This window comes from Triplophysa rosa, linkage group LG9 (assembly GCF_024868665.1).
Source record: "Triplophysa rosa linkage group LG9, Trosa_1v2, whole genome shotgun sequence".
NCBI lineage: Eukaryota > Metazoa > Chordata > Actinopteri > Cypriniformes > Nemacheilidae > Triplophysa > Triplophysa rosa.
Window position 1 is genome coordinate 18,445,439 of NC_079898.1, and position 19,030 is coordinate 18,464,468.

Here is a 19,030-nt window from a genome sequence, read left to right on the forward strand (position 1 = left end):
TACAGCGAAGATTTATTGCTTAAACACAAAGGTGTAGTCTTCGGAGAAGACTTCTCATTTAAACGCTCTCATTATAAAGTTCACTACACCCATCAGCTCAGTCAAGAGCGCAGAAAGGCCCATTCTCAAGTTCAGCTCGTACCCTGACAACGCCATCTGCGCAGCCGGTGATGACAGCGTTGCGGGGGTCCCACTCGTGTTTCTGCGTAAAGCAACAGCACAGGATGTTTGCTTCGGGCCCGCAGGAAGCATCGATGGAGGCCAGCAGCTGCCCCTTCATGGTCCACAGGTACAAATGGGTGCCTGCACACGATGCGATCTCACCCTTAGACGAAAAAAAAAACAGTTAAGGATTCATAATAATAATACAAAATCATAATTTACCCTTATGTCATTTTGAAGCTGTATGACTTTCTTTCTTGTGAAAGAAACCAAACAACATTCTATTGTATGGACACAAAACCGCATTTCTCAAAATCTTTTTTGTGTTCCACCAAAGTTCATTTTGTGTTAAATCAATTGGTGTTTTAGCAGCAGGTATGTCTCGAGCGGGGGCTTTAAGTTTAGTTTTTTGATGGGGAGGAAATGCCCACCCTTCCTTCACGCATCTTGCCGAGGGGAGTTTCAGGAACCACCCACAGACACACTCCAAACAAGCCGTCACCCACACGCCAGTGCAGGCTGAACTAACCACCACACTAACCAATTTATTACATGTCTGTGAGATGGACGGAGAGAGGCTCATGGGCTGAAATGCAGGCTGACCTCTGTGTTTTGTGTGTTGATACTCACAGTCAGGTCATTAATAGCCAGGGCAGACACGCCAGAGGAATGCTCTGGTAACTGTGTGATGTAGCCGAGGTCTTCCAGGTCCCACAGGATGCAGGTCTGGTCCAGAGAGCCGCTAATAATCATGCTGTGAGCCTCTGATGCTGCTAGACATGTCACTGTATCTGTGTGTCCATACAGGGTCTGGGAGGAAGAACAGGATTGGAGTTTGTGAGAAATGATACTGACCACCTATAATAATAATAATGCCAGTTTTTAGATGAACAGCAATTGAAAAAGTCAGTCATGTCTCTTTATTCCAGACCTGTCTGAGTCTCATGTGTTTGAGTTTGTCTTTGGTGATGGAGATGTCCCACACACACACCACAGTGCTCTTCCCGGACGTGATGATGGTGTTGCTGTTGGGGCAGGTAGCACACACAGTCTCCCCCCAATCTGACAGGCTCTCACACATTCCAAAGCTCTGAAACATATATAGAATAAAGACACCAAACTTTAACAGCCAATCAGAATTTGAAAAAGTCAGAAAACGTACAGTTACACAACAGGCAAAAGTGAGATGTATGGAAATACAAATAAATCTAAGGGAAGTATGAAAACAAACCTTTTCGGCTGTGTAGTTCCCAAAAGAGCAGGTCTGGTCATATGAACCCCAGCAGAAGTATGTGTTCCACTGTGGAGGGATGAGAAGTTTGTTTTTTTCCATGACCAACACGTCCTTCTCTTTACATACTATCTGACCCACAGGCCCCAACAAGGGTTCTACAGAGACAAACAAAGAACATTTAGATTAATCGACATAATGTCAAGTTTTATCTTGTTGATAGGAATCAAGTTTTTTCAACAAGATTTAAGGTTAAAAAATATGGCCATGTTATTTGTCAGATATTATTCTACATTAATACAGTATCGTACTTATCTACAATATCTCCAAATTAACTACACTGTAAAAAAACCTTAATTTTACAGAATTTTACTGTACTTTACAGATTTGTCACATATAAAGTCCAAAAACAGTAATTTTACTAAATGTTACTGTTTTTACGTAATTTTTTAAAATACAGTCAAAAAACGTCTAATTACAGCAAAGGACTGCAAATGACAAGAAAAACATGTCATTTCATGGGGGCAATGTTATTTTTCTGCCACCCCAGCTGCCGGAAAGTGTTACATTTTTTTTAAAGGGATTTTTACGGTCTATTTTAAAAATACAGTCAAGAACCATCTAAATATAGAAAAGGCCACAAATTTACGAGAAAAACGGGCGGAAAATATTTTGTACTGAATATTTCTGGCACCCCAGCTGCCGGAAAATTTCTGTTTTTTTAATGGATTTTTTGACAGTGATATGCACTTTTTACAGCCAGGCATTTTATTTATTTTTTCCTTTAATTTTCATTTCACAATGTCCAAAACATGTTGTAAGGCCAAAGTCAGGTCTCGGATGTCCAAATGATCTATATATACACTGTACAGTTTGCAGTCCGTCCCATTTGCAGACAGCAGTACAGTAACAGAAATCCTAATGTAGCCTGTGAGACGACTGCAAATGTCTCTCAAGATGCCCTTTAAATCTTTCCTTGTTGGATTTACCGATCACAATGATAAAGTAACACCCGATGAGAGAACAAGATATTGAATGAGAGACAATAGAGTGGGAGATGGAAAGAGATTCATCTAATTTTCCAGAGAGATCCTTTTGGGATATTCGGATTATTAAATAAGCCTCGGAGGCCGTGTCATCAAGAGTGGCCTAACAAATAGCAAGAGCTGAACAGAGCCGAGCCAAGCTATGACTGAGAAAATGAGCCTGAGAAAAGTCTAGCCAGCATCTTCTGCCTCGAGGCTTCTATTGCTCCCCGCAGACGCGGCCCCATCTTGTAAAAATAATTGAGGAATGGAATAAAATAACAAGGTGACTATGAATGATTAAATAAGGGGGGTCTGTATCACAGATCTGTGTTTTTTGAACAACCTTTTACCTTTAATTGGCTGGGCGGAAAGCTTGAGCTTGTCCAGTTTATAGAAAAACGGGCTGATTTGGCTGGATACCGACGTCTCTTTTCCCGCAGAGCTTTTGTGAGACGTGCGGCTCGGGTGCGGTTTCGTGAAAAGCTGGAAATACATTTTAACGTGCCATTTGACATATCACAATAATCATCACACTACAGGGGAGAACTTGTCAAATATGACTATTAAGATATTTTGAATTTCGTGATCCATGTGATTTAAACTAACATTATATTGCACGAAAATACAGAATATATGGATCATTTGAACTCAATACACATACCTGCTTCGGCATTTGGCCAAAGTTATTAATGTAGCCAAGGATGGTGCTTTTCATCACAGGATCCTTCATGCTTGCTGTGTTGTATTTGTCAGTGTGAAAATAGGGGTGAAATGTGTTAACAGACTCCACAGCGGCCGGACCCTGCTGTCTGTAGCCGAAGATCAGATCAATCCAAAGATGCAGACGTGCACTCACGTAATCGCTCTCGAGAGCCTGCGGGGCGAGCGCAAACACAGAGGGTCAGCACATCTGCATGGGGACTAACACGGTATCAGTGATGCCGTAACTTTTATTTCTGTAAGCAGAAAAGCTGGGTTTACGCATATCAAAGAGATTGCACAATAATACCTTTAAAAAAAACATACAGTATGAAGGAAATCATTATGGTAACCGTTCAAACAATCAGATCTTTAAAAAATTACATTCTAAAAGTTGGTATTCCAATTTTGTGTTGCTAAGTTACTTTGTCCCAATTTTTTTCAAATAGAAAGATCTCAGAAAAATGTAAAACGTTCAAACATTAAGCATTTACGAGTAAAAAAAGCAACACTTAAAATTACAAGAATAATCACGCCACAAGCTCTAAATTGTGTAAGATCCCTATATTAGCCTTCATTTGCATATGAAGGAAAGCGAGCAGACAGAATAGCTCATTTTCTGCCATCTGGAAATGATACAAATATTGCTCTGTAGATTGGGAACTGATAAAGCCTGGTCCTTATACGCCTGCGGGCGGAACAGTGAGAAACAAAAGCATTCATTCCAATAACCAGCAGGCTTCAGTAATGGAGTTATGGGAGAGTGCAGATATTGTACTTGTGCTGAATTGGCCCTGTTATCTTGTAATTACAATGGCGTTAAACAGAGCAATGGGGCTTTCTTGATGAACTCAACAAGTGCTTATTATCTCAATAAAGGCGAGAAATAAAGCAGCTCTAAACATTATTTAACTTCAGCTGGATGTGAATGCCGTGGAGCCGCTGATATTATTTTCATGAAACTCTGTGTGTTCTGTGATGGCGCTGGTTGTCCTTATTGTCCATCTCGTGTATAATCTGAGGGGGGGGAAAGTACACTGTAATAATGGTGGTTTTAGAGGGACTGACCTTCCTGTGCATCCTGATGAGCTCCTGCGGGTCTCCTTTGGCCCACGGTGGCAACACCACGTCACCCAAAGCTGTCCCGTTTTGCATGCAACCTGCATCATCAACACATATTTTACAGGCTCATAAATTGGATTAATACGGAGAGGTAATTACATTTTATACTACTAAAATAATAAAACAAGGGCATTTAAAAAAAACTACATTTATGCTATGATGGCACTGTTGTGTAGCTGGCTCACCAAAGTCAAAGTTGTTGGAGTTGACAAGGAAGTCTGGGAGGTAGAAAAACTCAGGAATGAGCTCTCTGACATCGCTCATGTTGTCCTTAGATGCCGATTCCCATTCTTTCTGAATGCTGTAGAACATCCGCTCCGGAACATCAAACATTCCGCCCTGCAACACAAGTTTTGAACGGACAACATTTTGGGCATGCAAGTCTAGGGAGGGTGGTACAATGGAAAAGACGATATAAACCAAATTCAGAGCAAGGAGACAAAAAAGTAATAAAATGAAACACAGTCATGATACAGTATGTGTGTTTGTTTGTTTACTATCTACTGCCAGCCACTGAGAACTCCACAAGACTTAAACAGCCCCATGTGTGTATATGAATCATGTTCACGCAGAACAATTGCTTAGATTTGAGACGTTTTCAAGCAATTGATTCCGGCTTTTTATTTTCCAAGAGAATTTCTACATCCTGATGAAAATCTCTGGAGAAGTTATGTAATTTGCAGTAAAAGAATATGCCCTCATTGAATGAAAGTAATATACTGTTAGTGGCACAAATCGGATTATGAATATTACTGTACGGAGGAGCGCTGCTCAAGTGAAGCAAATATCATTGCAAAGTGTTATCCTAATGTCTGTATTACGTTATACAGCCTATCAAATATGCATGGCATTTTATTTTAATCAATTGGTTCCTTGTGTATAAATGAGATATTGTTTAAAAACAAAATGTGTTTTTGCATGCAAGTGATGCAAAATAATTTATTTGCATACATATTAAAACCGTACCCTAATTTGGTTTTGTTTGGCATACACAAAGCCAAACAAGGCCTAAACAATGAAGCTTATTTCATCAAGTAAGCTTATTTGGAGAATATTAATTTTAAAGGAGACGTTCTGTCACAACAATGTGTCTTGCGCTTCGATAAAGAAGAAACAAAGGCAGATGATTTATTTTGTTTTTTGTAGCACTACATGCCCTTTCTTTAGTGTGATGTATCTGAGGCTGGTCACACAGGTGAGGCGTTTACCTGCAGACAGAGGAAGGTTTGGGAGAAAGGCTCCATCCTCACCAGGTACGAGGCCACTATGATGGCTGAGGAATAGTGTGTGCAATAGTGACACTGTGCAGACAGATCACCTACAACATTCATAAAACAAATAATCCGTCACTACATTTTCTTACAGAAATGTTTCCAGTTCCAAATAACAACCCTGACTTGATTCATTAAAGCAGATTTGTAAATTCAGGGTTAAATAAGAAATAATAAACCAGTTCACTCATGTGAACCTCCAGGACGGAGAAAATTGTATCAATCATATACTGTACAATACAACATCTAGATACAACGTTTAGATATAGTGAGTATCCGAGTTATGCTTTACCTTCATTATTTTCCACCTCAAGGTATCTCTGAATGAATTGCTCTTTTCTTTTTTCCGTTTGAGCTCCCATTGGTTTGGAGAGGTCTCGGAATGTCGTGGGAGACGACAGATCTAAAGTCTAACAAGCATTGAATAAATCACAAACAACTACAGCCTATTCAAAAGTCCCTTAATGGAAAAGCTTCAAGTCTGCATGAAACAGATTTTATTACCTCGGATTCATAATCTGCAATGATCCAGGGAAAAACAGGATATTGCATCAAATCGTTGTACGTCCGTCCAGCAAGAGTGTTCAGATGCATGAGGTATTCAAAATTACTGATTTCTCCCCTCTGTGAAAAGTAAGATACAGTCCAAACACAATAACCAAAACAAATGTAAAAATATATTACAATATTACATATTATAATAAAATCTTATATCTCATAACATAAAATAAACTTTATTTTATCTTACAAACAAGAACATTTTTCTATTATTTCTATTATATTACTATATCAGTAAAATGCATGTTTTCAGAACAAAGTAAATTAATAAATGCACACAGTACCTGCCATTTCATAAGGACATTCTTTTCAACCCCAGCTGTTCTTCTGTATGAACACACCAAAACAGAGGAATGAAGAAAAATGTGAATGAATCTGACTTGTTTACAATTACAGAAAATGTAACATTTTTAACTTGTTGGATGTGCTTGCATGGCAACAGGTTAGGGAATAGGAAGACATCATTGGTTTTAAATCACTGAGGCTCTGCACAAGGGTCATAAGAAACAGATTTTCTTCTGGAAATGAGGAGCGATTCTTCTACGTGATTCATGTCAAAGGAGTAAATAGTGCCATCTAGAGGTTTTTAAAAATAACTATAATCCAGGAGCCGGTGGCATAGCCATTATCTTACACACTGACTTTGGTTAGTTTTTAGACAATGGAGAAAGACTGATACAAATAAGCTCAAGGCTGTCTTTACTAAGAGAATGGTTTGTGGAAATGGCAGATCATTTCATCACAGCTGGTTTTCAGCTGTTGAAATATTTGCATTTAGAGGACTACAATGCTGCTAAATCTATATTTAAATGTACAAATTTAGTAAAATTCATTATGAACATAATAAACACACAAGACTTGGAACACAGAATTAATAACTTGGTCAGTTTCATAAACTGTCAATGATGTACCCAAAAATAGAGGCGAATAAGGAAATAGTTTATCCAGGACTTCCAGTAGGTTTGAATGCTCTTTGAAACTCATCCTCTTCTTATTGCCCGTTCATAAAAACCAAAGATTCAAATTTGCTAAAGCACAAGACAAAGTCAGGCCACTTTTGTGATGTGAATCTAGAGCAGTTGAGAGTTTATTGGTTTCCATTGCAACATAGATCATCATGAGAGATTATCGCATCGGGGCCAGTTGCATAAACTTAGCCGCTAAGTTTAGACTGCGTCTTAACAACGAGTCTCACTGACTAGCATTTATTTTAGGTCTTACTTTTCAGATTTCAATTCGAACAATCTAGTTTTTTATGTAACTGACGTTAAGAAGTGATGACCAGTCTTGAAGAAAAAAAATTCTAAAAAACTAAAACTAGTCTAAGTAACCGGCCCTCGTTCTTACTTTTTCTTCTCAATAGATCTAAAATTTTAAATCTACAAATCTAAAATGAATTTTTAACAAAATATTTAGATGACTAACTTGTAAGACCCATCTAAAACAGATTTATGCAACCGGCCTCTGGATTTTACAGAAATATAACATTGGAAGATGATTTGCTCCTTCACACAGATAAAAAAAATGACAAGATTATAAAAGTGTCTCTTACTGCAGACATGCAAATCACAGCTTTTTGACATAGATACAGATAATCAGATTCACAAACTAGTAAAACTCTATAATATCTAAAACATTTACTATGAACTGCATATAAACCAGAGAACAGGATATTGCATATTCAGAAGTTAAATCGTAGCACTGGTAAAGTAAAATGATTCAGATCGTGGTTGATGTACGTTTAAGAACCTCCTATATGTGTAATGTGAGAGAGTGTACAAACACAACTACTGCTACATTTCTTTCTCCTCTTTCTTTTGTATGGGCTTCTGTCACAGGACAATAAAACTCTTGGCACCCTGTGCAAGCCGTTGCTTAGTTACAAAGTTAAACAGGACAAAGCTTCTTGTGGACTACAGATCCTCCCCTGATTCTCAAGCAATTCTGTTGTATGGACCTTCTTTAAAAACTGTGAGTAAGAGAAACTTATTGAAGTATTCTTTCACTGAAAAGGGGATGCAATGAATCCTGGGCAACAAAAGCTGGTTGGAGTTAACTGATGGTTTTTACAAACAATTGCGCGATCCTTTCACTTTCAGCCTTTCTGAAGTTGTACATCTTAAGTAAAGAATCAACTCAGTTACAGATTAACAATGAAAATGAGGTAAAGTGTGAATACACCAACAATGTGGCTACTGATTTAGTAGAACTACTTAAGTAAACATTGTTACATAATCGACCCAGGGTTTAAAAAAAGAAAAACCTGTTTCATTATGCTAATGGTTGAACTACAAATGCGAACTGTGAGTAAACCTTAAAAGATCTAGAGAAATGCACTAAAAGAGATCAAAACTTAGTGATAGTTCACCCAAAAATGAAAATTATGTCAGCTTTTACTCACCCTCTTGTCATTTCAAACCTTATGACTTTCTTTCTTCCACAGAACACAAAAAAAGATATTTTGAAGAAAGTTGGTAACCAAACAGCACTGGACCCCATTCACTTCTATTGTGTGGACACGCAACCAATGCAAGTGAATGGGGGCCAGTTAACAACATTCTTCAAAATATCTTCTTTTGTGTTCTGCAGAAAAAAGAAAGTCATAAAGGTTTGTCAATGATGAAAGAATTTTTTTGGGGGGTGAACTATCACTTTAACATTCCCATCTTTCTAACTTTCCATATTCCCCCTTCTGTAATTCTTAAACGATCCAGAACCAGATTTAGAAATATACTGTATAAAGATCTATTCTACAGATATGTCTACAGCCTCTTATTGAAAACAACTGCTCTAAAAAGACTTGAAACAATTGACAGAGATTTCCAAAAGCCGCCACATCAATAACATATTTTCTCTGTTACACTTCCCGGTATTAAATCGTGTAGCTGTGACATCTATTATATTCCACATGTCACGAAAACCCCACCGCCGCTCAATTTTCTCTGGGTTTGGAGGTGTTCAGAATCAGTGAATCACAAACAACATGAAGATGGATCATCTCGATGGTCAGCTCGGTGTAATTGCGCCTCTCGGATGCGACGGATTCAAAAACAAAAGGTCTAATAGAAACAGGACGCACCGTATTAGCCCATCTACCAATGTGATTAATGAGTCGCCAAAGGGCTTACAATGCAGCCACTCCTCCTTTTTAATGGGGAGATATGAGGAGAGCGAGTTGAAATCTCTTTCCAGTGTCATTTATCAAAGTACTGATTTGACTCTGCTCACACAGACTGCTAGCGCCACCCCGGATCAATCAGCTGGAACGCCAACAGCTTTGCCTTTGTACCCACTGTTATCTGCTATTAGCCTTAATTAGAGAATAGCATTTTCTTAAAAGATCCCTTTAGGGTGAGCCGGGTGAGTGAGTCAGGTGTAAACATTACACCCCTCTGATTCCCCGGACACATTCACGGCCTGCGTATACAGCCTTGAGGTATACACGATACCTTCATCCCAATGCAAACAACTGAACTGTCTCATCATTAAGTTAAACATGTTTAAAGCTACGAGGTCCTCCTGAGATAATAATTACACGACTCGGGTTAAGACTTAATCAGATAGATGCTTCAGAAACGCTTAACATTATTCTGCGTGTATGTGTGTGTGTGCAGCTCCATGGCTAAGGGGAAGAGAGAGAGCGGAGCCAAAGGGACAAAGATCACCTTAAAAATGGCCAAAAACGCTATGAGAGTTACTCCGGACGGAAAACTACGGCTCGATCTCAGCAACGTCGGCATCTCCACGTTTCCCAAATGCCTCCTTAAACTAAGAAACATACAGGAACTCGACCTGAGCCGGAACAAGCTGAAAACCATCCCAGAATTCATCGGACAGTTCAGTGGTCTGCATTGGTTAGACCTTCACAGCAACCATATCGAGCAGCTGCCGGAAAGCATCGGACGCCTGGCATCTCTGGTCTACCTGAACCTCTGTAACAACAATCTAGACTCTGCTGGTTTATCATCTGAAATGGGGGGTTTGGGGAACCTCCAAGTTCTGAATTTGGGAATGAACCGTCTGACCACTCTCCCCCCCACCTTTGTTGCCCTGACAAACCTGACGGAGCTGGGTCTGTTTGATAATTTGCTCACGGAGGTACCCGAATGCATCCACGTGCTGCCCAAACTGAGGAAGATAAACACCAAACGCAACCCTGTGACTCACACACTAGACGGAAAGGGCTGTGAGTCTCTACAGATGACGGGAGATCTGTATTTGGTCAGAGAAAGAGATTTGTGTCAACCTTGTCTAGGGAGGTGTAAGGAGGAGAGGCAAAGACTGGGAAAGAATAAGTCGTCAGATCACAAGTCAAAAAGGAAGAGTCATTTTTCAGGGCTGATCACGCCAAACTCAGTAGCGCGGGATAATCAAGAAATATGGCGGCAACAGACATTCATCTCACCTCAAAGATCTTAAAACGGACAAGCCAGACCTGCTGGAGATACCAGTAAAGGGTCTTTTATGGACAAATGTTAACTTTTAAATCTCTACATTAAAACTTTGGATTATAAAATGCATGCTGTGTTAACCATTAGAAAAAAAACATGCATGAAATTACATTTTGTGCAGTACATTTAAAGGAATAGTTCATCAAAATTATATAGTGACATGTCGACGTGTAAAACGTCACTGGTTCTTATGGCCATGCTGAAATGTGTGGTGCCACAGATACGACATCTCGATTGCTAAATAAGCTTAAAATATTAAACGTTTTTCCTCACAAATGTATCATTTTGCTTCAGAAGAATTTTAATTTTTTAATAACATTCAATAATTTTTTTTACTTTATGACTTTTTTTAATCTACATATTGGCTCCAATATAAGAAGATAACTTTTACATTTTATAGAGCAAAGTCAATGGTGGCCAAGACCTGTTTGGTTACACAAATTCTTCCAAATATATTTCTCCGTGTTCATCAGAACAAAGAAATGTATACAGATTTGGAACAATTCGAGGGTGAGTAAATGAAGACAGAATTTTAATTTTGGGGTGGACTGTTCCTTTAAGTCCATTATCTCTTCAGAAAACTAAACATGATGATGCTAAACTTAGAGGAAATTGAAACAGTAAGTAAGGAGAAAACTGCAATTGGAACTAAAATAAAATCAAATAACCAATAGGAAGACTGCTTATTGCACCCTTGCAGACAATTAACAACTATAAAATCATGAGGTGTTTCAGATGCTTATGACTTGGAAAAGTTACTGCGGCCGTTTTAATTGGTAGAAAGTGCTGAAGATGCAGTTGTTGTATTTTCAGTGTAATAGCTGGATATTGTTCAGGGGATTGAGAGTCTTCCTGTCAATACTAAACCACACACAGATGAGAATGGCTTTTCTGGAAACTTTAAAACCACAGAACTCGGTTCGTTTCAATATAAAAGTACGAGAGTCTCTCGCACTGAAGTGGCAGCTGTCTGTGAGAATGGGTAGATGATGGTGTAATTTGTTCTTAAGGGCTTTGACACTCACCTCACATTAAATACAGTCTCTGGTCCTTTCGCCTTTAATGAGGAGACCACAGAGCACAGCCTGGAAATCAAGAGAAATCAGTTTGATTTGAATCACCTCACACTCACAAAACTTCACCTGAACAACTGAACATCAGTTTACCTTTTATAAGCATTGACATGGTCATTGTTGAAGAACACAAGAAACACGGAAGCTCCATTCTTCAGGAAAATCTCCAGTGCGTTGTCCTGAAGTATTGATAAACAACAAAACCAAAGATGCAGATTAAACATTAATGTACAGCACAGATATGAGCACACATGACAAAATAATCTGTGAAATTCCTATAGTATAGGCTGTATGATTCTTACCTCAAGCAGGTAACGCATGAAATTTGCCTCTTTGATGTCATCATATGACCAGCGTTTGCAGCTCGGGCTCGGGCTTTTCTCTTTATTCATCATGTTACAAATATATGAGTCTCTCACACTACAATAAATGCAGAAAACATGACACAGTATTTGAAATCCATGTACATTCTCAAATTATAATGCTGACAAAACAGTCTATATTGTAACACACATGTAATAAACAACAGTTTTATTAAATTAGAAATGAATGAATTGGTCTCAGCATTTGACATTTGGACCCCATAATATACAGCCACAGAAAAATTAAGAAACCATTTAAAAATTATTTTCAGTTTTTCTGAATTAACTATTTATAGGCATTTAGGTGAAATGATCATTTTTGTTCCGTGAACTACTAACAGTGTTTCTCCCAAATATAATAAACAAAAATATTGTTTCTATTTGCATTTATTTGCAGAAAATGAAAACTGGATGAACATGTCAAAATAACAGAAAAGATGCTCTGTATTTTTTCAGGCCTCAAATACTGCAAAGAAAACAAGTTCATATATTCATTTTTAAGCAATACAACAGTAATATTTCTACATGTATTTAGGAAAAGTACAAAAATATATATTTTATATTTCTCAGTTTTATAACGGTTTTCATGCGTCTTGTCATGCTGTCAGTCTTTCACATTGCTGTTGGATGACTTTATGTCACTCCTGAGGTTTGATTTTTCCGTACACTTTAAGCATGTTGACAAAATGTTATATGCTCTCCTACTTGTAAGTCGCTTTGGATAAAAGCGTCTGCCAAACGAATAAACGTAATGTAATGATTTTGTTTTGAAATTCAACAGACACTGGACTGGAATGACCACAATACATCTAAAAATGCTGATTAAATAAAAATGTGTAATGTTTTTTTTTCTTCCGTGGCTGTATATACAGTACACAATTCCTATATATATCTTGAATTGTTTTAAAAGACACAAAAGTAACTTTACTTGGTTTGATGATGAAGTCTACAGCACACATCTCCTGTGGAGGTCAACGTGAAGGCCTCACATATGTAGAGGTCAGCTTTACCAAATAACAGCACCCCATCGGACACCACATGACCACTGACAACCACCACGCAGTGCTTTGCTTTCACCTGAGATACAGATACAACACACGTGTGTCAAGTAGCGTGGAGTACACAAACCCGTACTGATTTTAAAAAAAGCTGTAATTTCCTTTACATGCAGCCAAATTCAATGAACGAGCAAACACAACATTAAGCCAAGAATCAACAGTTGCACAAGTGTCACTGCAGCCCTCTGAATTGTGCCCTGCGGCTAACATGTCAAAGAAACACCACCCTGGTCTTGATTGATCACTGTTACCACTTCATTATCTAAACAACATGGTGGAAAAACAAAAATTAAAGGCGGAAAAAGGAAAGACGGCGAATGGATGGTGTGACCGCGGAATGGGGGCCAATCCTCCGCGGGCGGAGCTCGCGCTGAACCTCTCGATTATGCGTGGCTAATCGTATTGTCTCCCTTCATTTCACAGCGAGCAGCTGCACCTGGCCTCGGCCCTGAGTCACGGCGGCTGTGGGCTCCAGGGATGCGCGTCCACGAAACATATGGGGTCCAGCCGCACAGCCAGCCGCTCCACAATTAATACAAATCAAATCAGAGCCTCCTCTCCATGCGAGCGTCGCCTCACCAGCACAGAGCGAAGGCCTCGCTGTTTATTACCAGAATTAATCAATGACACAACCACAATAGCAACATGCTAATTGATTAAGGCCTTGTTTAAATATATGGTCCACCTTGTGGGGCTTTAAATGGATCAGCCCTGACCTGAGTCTGTACTTGTTCTGTCGGGTCTTAAAGCCTGCTGCAGAATGTTCTCATGAGGTGGGAGTTTACATCATAAACATGAGTGTCTGTGAGAATCTATGCTCCGGTTCACAGGATGTTAAATCGCTTAAAGGGATAGTTCACCCAAAAATGAAAATTCTTTCATCATTTACTCACCCTCATGTCGTTTCAAACCTGTATGACTTTCATTCTTTCACAGAACACAAAAGATGATACAGTATTTTGAAGATGGTTGATAACCAAACAACACTGCCCCCCATTGACTTCCACTGACATTTTTCAAAATATCTTCTTTTCTGAGAGTCAAATAGGTTTTGTACGCCATCAGAATGAATAAATAATGACAGAATTTTAATTTTTGGGTTAACTATCCCTTTAACAGACATGCATTTCTAAATAATACATTGGTAATCCTTTTAAAGGGATAGTTCACCCAAACAAAATATTTTTTTGTTCCGTTGAACCCAAAAGAATATATTTAGAAGAATTTGCTAATATTTTTCTAAATATCTTTATTTGTGTTCAATAGAACAAAAAAAATTACTCAGGTTTGGAACAACTCGAGGTTCAGTAAATGATGACAGAATATTTATTTTTGGTTGAACTATCCCTTTAATTGTCATTTTGGCCTTTTTCCCCAAATGTATTAATAATACCACTATAGAACGTACAGTATAGGAACAGAAAGCACATGCTCTGACCGCTAGGGAACGTCTTCCCGCAACATTAATAATACTGCATCTACATACAGTATCCGTGAAGTTATTTCCTGTCCAGAGCAATAATGAAAAGCTAAACCATCCAAGATGTGCCGCCTGTAAATTACAGCCATCATGTTGTCCCTGAAATGAAGAATGCAGACGTAGGCCATGTGCATTTCTATTTTAATAAGTACGGAGAGGGCACTTCAGCTGACACGCAGCACAGCAGGACACACCACCTACTAAATGAAAACAAGACAGCAGACACCACCCCCTACTGTTCCTTATTAATACTTCTGTCAGACACTCCAAACCCTGTTAACATGACGAGTCCTGTCAGGCTAAACGCGGCTGTATAAAAATCTGTTTTCACATTATAACTCAATAGGAAGTGTATATCAAAAGTACTGTGACAACATGATGCCAGATGTATATCAGGGTCACCGCACCTCTTCATTGGGCACCAGCTCCTGCAGTATAATCTGTGTGTCTGTACACTGATCGGAGAAATCCTCGCTCACAAGAGAAGCTTCGTTCAACACGGGAAAGAAGGTCAAACGCTCACAGTCCAAGCCGGGCTCCTCCTCAACCTCCCGTCCCGCCTCACATAGGATCCTGGGTTCTAAGATGAACAAAGACTTTAAAGCACTGATTCAGCTGCAGCTGCACAATACAAAACAATAATAAAAACAGACTGATTGTGTGCACACAGCGGAGCTATTTTCACACCAGTCATGTAACTAGATGAATTTATGAAAAAATGTAATTTGTGTGTCTGAGAAGTAGCCTGGAAGGTAGAGCACATGTATTGGTATTTTTTGTGAGGGACCTAAATTAGAATCTGTCTTATTATGTATAATACAGAATTATATATACAGTAGATTATATGTACACTAATATTTAAAAGCTTTAAATCTATTTACTGAAATGTTTCTCATTATCTTAAAAATCTTAATCTGAAGGTGTTTGGTTAAATGTTTGAAATCACATTTGTACATAAAATATAATTGTACCAGCATATTCATTTTTTAATCATTAAAAAACAAATCAGATTTTTGATGTACAAGATAATAAATAGCAGCCAATAAGAGGCCACCAGAAGCTGTCTGATAAAAGAAAGTTAAGAGATGAGAGTACCTTTTTACAAATCCTAGTGGCTTTGAAGATGCTAAAATATAACATTTTGATTTCTTTTAGATGCTTTTAGTCACAACATAATTCCTATAGTTACCTTCGTGTTGTTCCAAAGTTGACTTTACTATTATTCTAATGTGGAAAAAATATAAGGAATGAGTAAGTGTTTCAATGTTTATGTTTATTTGTATGTCAAGCATAAATTCAAATAATATATTATACACTTACTCACTTATGTACAGTATTAATATTTTTTACATTCATATTTTTACGTCATACATTTAAGGATAATAATACACATCAAATTTATGAAATAAAACAAAGGGAACTATGGGAATTATGTTGTAACAAATTTTTTTAAACGTGGCTTATTTGATCATCTTCAGTGTAGTCAGTAAATGTTTATAAAGTCATATAAATGTTTTCTTACCATTTTTTAAGCAGCTTCTTGAGGTCTCAACCTGAGATGCTTTTTAAACACTATTAAAGAAGTTCCCATCTATTCTGAGATCTTTTCAGTTGTTTTTTCGTCAATATTTAGTCAAAGTCATCCATTTCAAATACATTTTTGAAGAAATAAAACGTTAAGTTTTTTCATGAAAAAACATGCATGTTTGCAAAATTATCATTTTGTTCACTAAACTAATTTCAGACATTTAAGCATACACCTTCGTATCAAAAGTTCTTCAAAATAATGAGAAACATTTCACTCAAGTGTCCAAAAACGTTTGACCGGTAGCATATACGCTCAATAGAAAAGACAGAATAGTACCTGAATCAACCTCAATTACTTCATCTGCTTTTCTTTCTTCAATGATATTTTTCTGAATGAGGCCTGAAGTCATCGATGGCATCTATTACAAAATCAAATAAAACTGCCATTAAATTTGTCCACTGTAATTTTGTTGTCTGCTTACACTGAATATCAGCTGGGTATACATAATTATTCCTAGTTACTGTACGTTGGGAATAGTTCACCTTCTTGGAGCGGCGTAGTTCTTTACGACGAATTCGAGATCGTGTGCGGTTCCGGCCCTCCGCTGTATTCTGCACCCATCCTCGCTTGAGAAACACACCAGGCCCGGGGCCGAACAGACCCCTCTCTCTGAGCAGATCCTCCTCTATTCTCATCCACTGACCGGCCATCCGTTCATTCTCACTCTGAATCATCTAAACAGAAAACACAACACAGTGATGAATTATACACGAATATATATTACAAAATAAAATTGAATAAATAATAGACCTGTGTGTGGCTCCTCAACATGCCATCAAATATGGTTTCACAAGTTTGCCAATGTGCCTCCATGTCAGCAACAAACCCCTTTAAAACAAAACACACACAGACAAATAAAGGAGCATTATAAGGTGAATAACCGGACAGTTATATGCATGTAAACGATCTTCTGCAGCTATTAGGTTTGCACACAGTTACAATAACATTTCGCAAATTGCATTCACACGGGAAAAACAAGCTAGTGGCTATTTAACCATACAATAAAGCTGTCTCCAATAGTCCTGGGTGTGCTCTAATTAACTTAAAGTATAATATAAGCGCAGTGTGAGGTGACTGCTGGCCCTGCGCCACGCTCTGTGTCCCGCTGATTTATTGTACTGATAGGCATTAGCGCTTCAGGAAGCCTGTGTACTTCACCGCCGACCTGCTCATATCTAGATTTACTTAAAGGCTCATTAAAGCAATCATCTCAGTGGTGTCCTCTCAGAGCCAGCCAAACAGCCACACTCACTGCACATCAGAGACACTAGAGGTGAACGGTAACACTATCCAACACTGTTAGCACTCAGACTCAGACTGAGAGCTATTGATTAAGACACGAGCCACCAGAAAATCACAAGAGAAACTTGATTCACATGGAAAACTTTCATAAAAATCTCAACATTTTGTGTTACCTAATGACCTATACAGGGCCAATGAAGTATTCATCCTGCTAGAATCGTTTTTAAGGTTTTGTTGCTTAACAGATCATGGCAGATTTTAACTTCTGGATCAAAATCGCATCTACAAAACACCGGCAAATAAATACTAATATTGTCATTGTCCTTCTGTATGCCAAAATTCCTTTATCAGGAAATGGAAAAAACACTGTACATTTTCAATGATTAAATACTGTGTTGTTTATGTTGACCAGCTCTTTTTAATACATTTTATTGGTTAGATATTTGCAAAATCCTGTGTTATTTTGTAATAATAATAATGTAATAACTAGTAATAATAATGGCAAAAAAAAAATCATTAAATATGGAGATACAAGGTTTCAGAAGGACAGCAGCGATATGTTTAATGAATTGTATAAGAAGCATGCTTATTATAATGAATAAATATCAACGGAATGTTTACTAGGGATGCAAGATATCAAAAGAGAACAGAATTTTAATTTGGAATAGAATTTAAAATTTAAACTAAACTAAGCATGATTGTATTGCAAATACAACATGTATGTTGGTTACATCATTTTCAGTTTTTATCAATAGAATAGAATGGAACAGAATTTTCTTTTTTAAATAGAATTTATATAGATTTGAAACTTTGAAACTTTTTTGATTGTATTGCAAACAAGTCTTTCTTCAATATTGTGCATAAATGTATTACACTAAGAGTTTTTCCATCAAATTTGATCACAAATCCAAAGCTAAATCTTCCTCTCCAAAAAACAGGACAAGCATTTTAATCAATTCTAAAACATATCCATTGTTTTACAAAAGCGAAACTAATCAGAGTCTACTTGTTTCAGCTTATTGCTGATTCTAGCATGCCACAGCCAAATAAGAAAAAAGTCCTACAAAAACAAAACTGCATTAAAACTGCCAACGAGGAATAGTTATAAAACTATGAAAAAAGACAATTGTGTGTGCCAAATGGATGTCAGGATTAAGAAGCGTTACAAAGAAGTTCACAGGAGTAATTATGGCCCTGTCTCGACAGATAAACACTGAATCATGGCCTAATCGCATTCCTTTATTTAGAGAATCATAAGTAATATATAGCATTAATTACTCCATTTACCAGCAAACAGCAAACTTATTGGCCCTGTACAAGCGCCACATTAAACGGCATCCTCTCTGCAATTAACATCACACTGATTTCCATTTTAATTACTTTCCACCGAAAAAGACTACCTTTGATGATAACATAACATAATGTCGGCTTCATTTTAGCCTGTTGGCGAATGTGTAATAAACTTAAATTGATCATTAGCTATGTTAATTATCTTTCCATTATGAAGATATAATTAGTCCGTAGCATATATCTGAAATGAATCCAGAGGACTGTTTTCCTGCGCTGTGACGTACGGTTGAGAAATGAACGCCCGGTTGAAGCGTATGCTGTACGTTTGTACCTTATACTACAAATTTGGACATTTACAAGGAGAAAGTTCTTAAAAACAATCAGTTTCTGAGGGGACCAATTCATCAAGACATCT

General features: G+C 37.8%; 2 protein-coding genes across 2 annotated transcripts in view; one reads left to right on the forward strand and one right to left on the reverse strand.

Annotated features, from left to right (window-relative positions):
- Nucleotides 1-19,030, reverse strand: part of wdfy4 (WDFY family member 4) — a 48,032-nt gene that overhangs the window by 2,541 nt on the left and 26,461 nt on the right. Inside the window, exons 42-61 of the mRNA XM_057341718.1 lie at nt 16,834-16,911; nt 16,566-16,757; nt 16,360-16,441; nt 14,903-15,075; nt 12,886-13,034; nt 11,898-12,015; nt 11,689-11,774; nt 11,548-11,607; nt 6,356-6,398; nt 6,018-6,137; nt 5,806-5,923; nt 5,451-5,560; nt 4,428-4,581; nt 4,189-4,280; nt 3,083-3,295; nt 2,772-2,904; nt 1,394-1,551; nt 1,094-1,252; nt 793-972; nt 143-325 (exon numbers count right to left, since the gene is read on the reverse strand). Of these exons, the coding sequence (XP_057197701.1) occupies nt 143-325; nt 793-972; nt 1,094-1,252; nt 1,394-1,551; nt 2,772-2,904; nt 3,083-3,295; nt 4,189-4,280; nt 4,428-4,581; nt 5,451-5,560; nt 5,806-5,923; nt 6,018-6,137; nt 6,356-6,398; nt 11,548-11,607; nt 11,689-11,774; nt 11,898-12,015; nt 12,886-13,034; nt 14,903-15,075; nt 16,360-16,441; nt 16,566-16,757; nt 16,834-16,911 (2,601 nt within the window). The remainder of the gene's footprint in view (nt 1-142; nt 326-792; nt 973-1,093; nt 1,253-1,393; nt 1,552-2,771; nt 2,905-3,082; nt 3,296-4,188; nt 4,281-4,427; nt 4,582-5,450; nt 5,561-5,805; nt 5,924-6,017; nt 6,138-6,355; nt 6,399-11,547; nt 11,608-11,688; nt 11,775-11,897; nt 12,016-12,885; nt 13,035-14,902; nt 15,076-16,359; nt 16,442-16,565; nt 16,758-16,833; nt 16,912-19,030) is intronic.
- On the forward strand, nt 7,980-10,558 carry lrrc18a (leucine rich repeat containing 18a). Its single transcript, XM_057341720.1, has 2 exons — nt 7,980-8,042; nt 9,686-10,558. Exon 2 carries the CDS (start codon nt 9,690-9,692, stop codon nt 10,488-10,490), a length of 801 nt encoding a protein of 266 aa, XP_057197703.1. The 5' UTR covers nt 7,980-8,042; nt 9,686-9,689; the 3' UTR covers nt 10,491-10,558.

Coding starts and splice junctions, on each gene's coding strand:
- lrrc18a (XM_057341720.1), top strand. CDS start 9,690: ATGGCTAAGGGGAAGAGAGAGAGCGGAGCCAAAGGGACAAAGATCACC.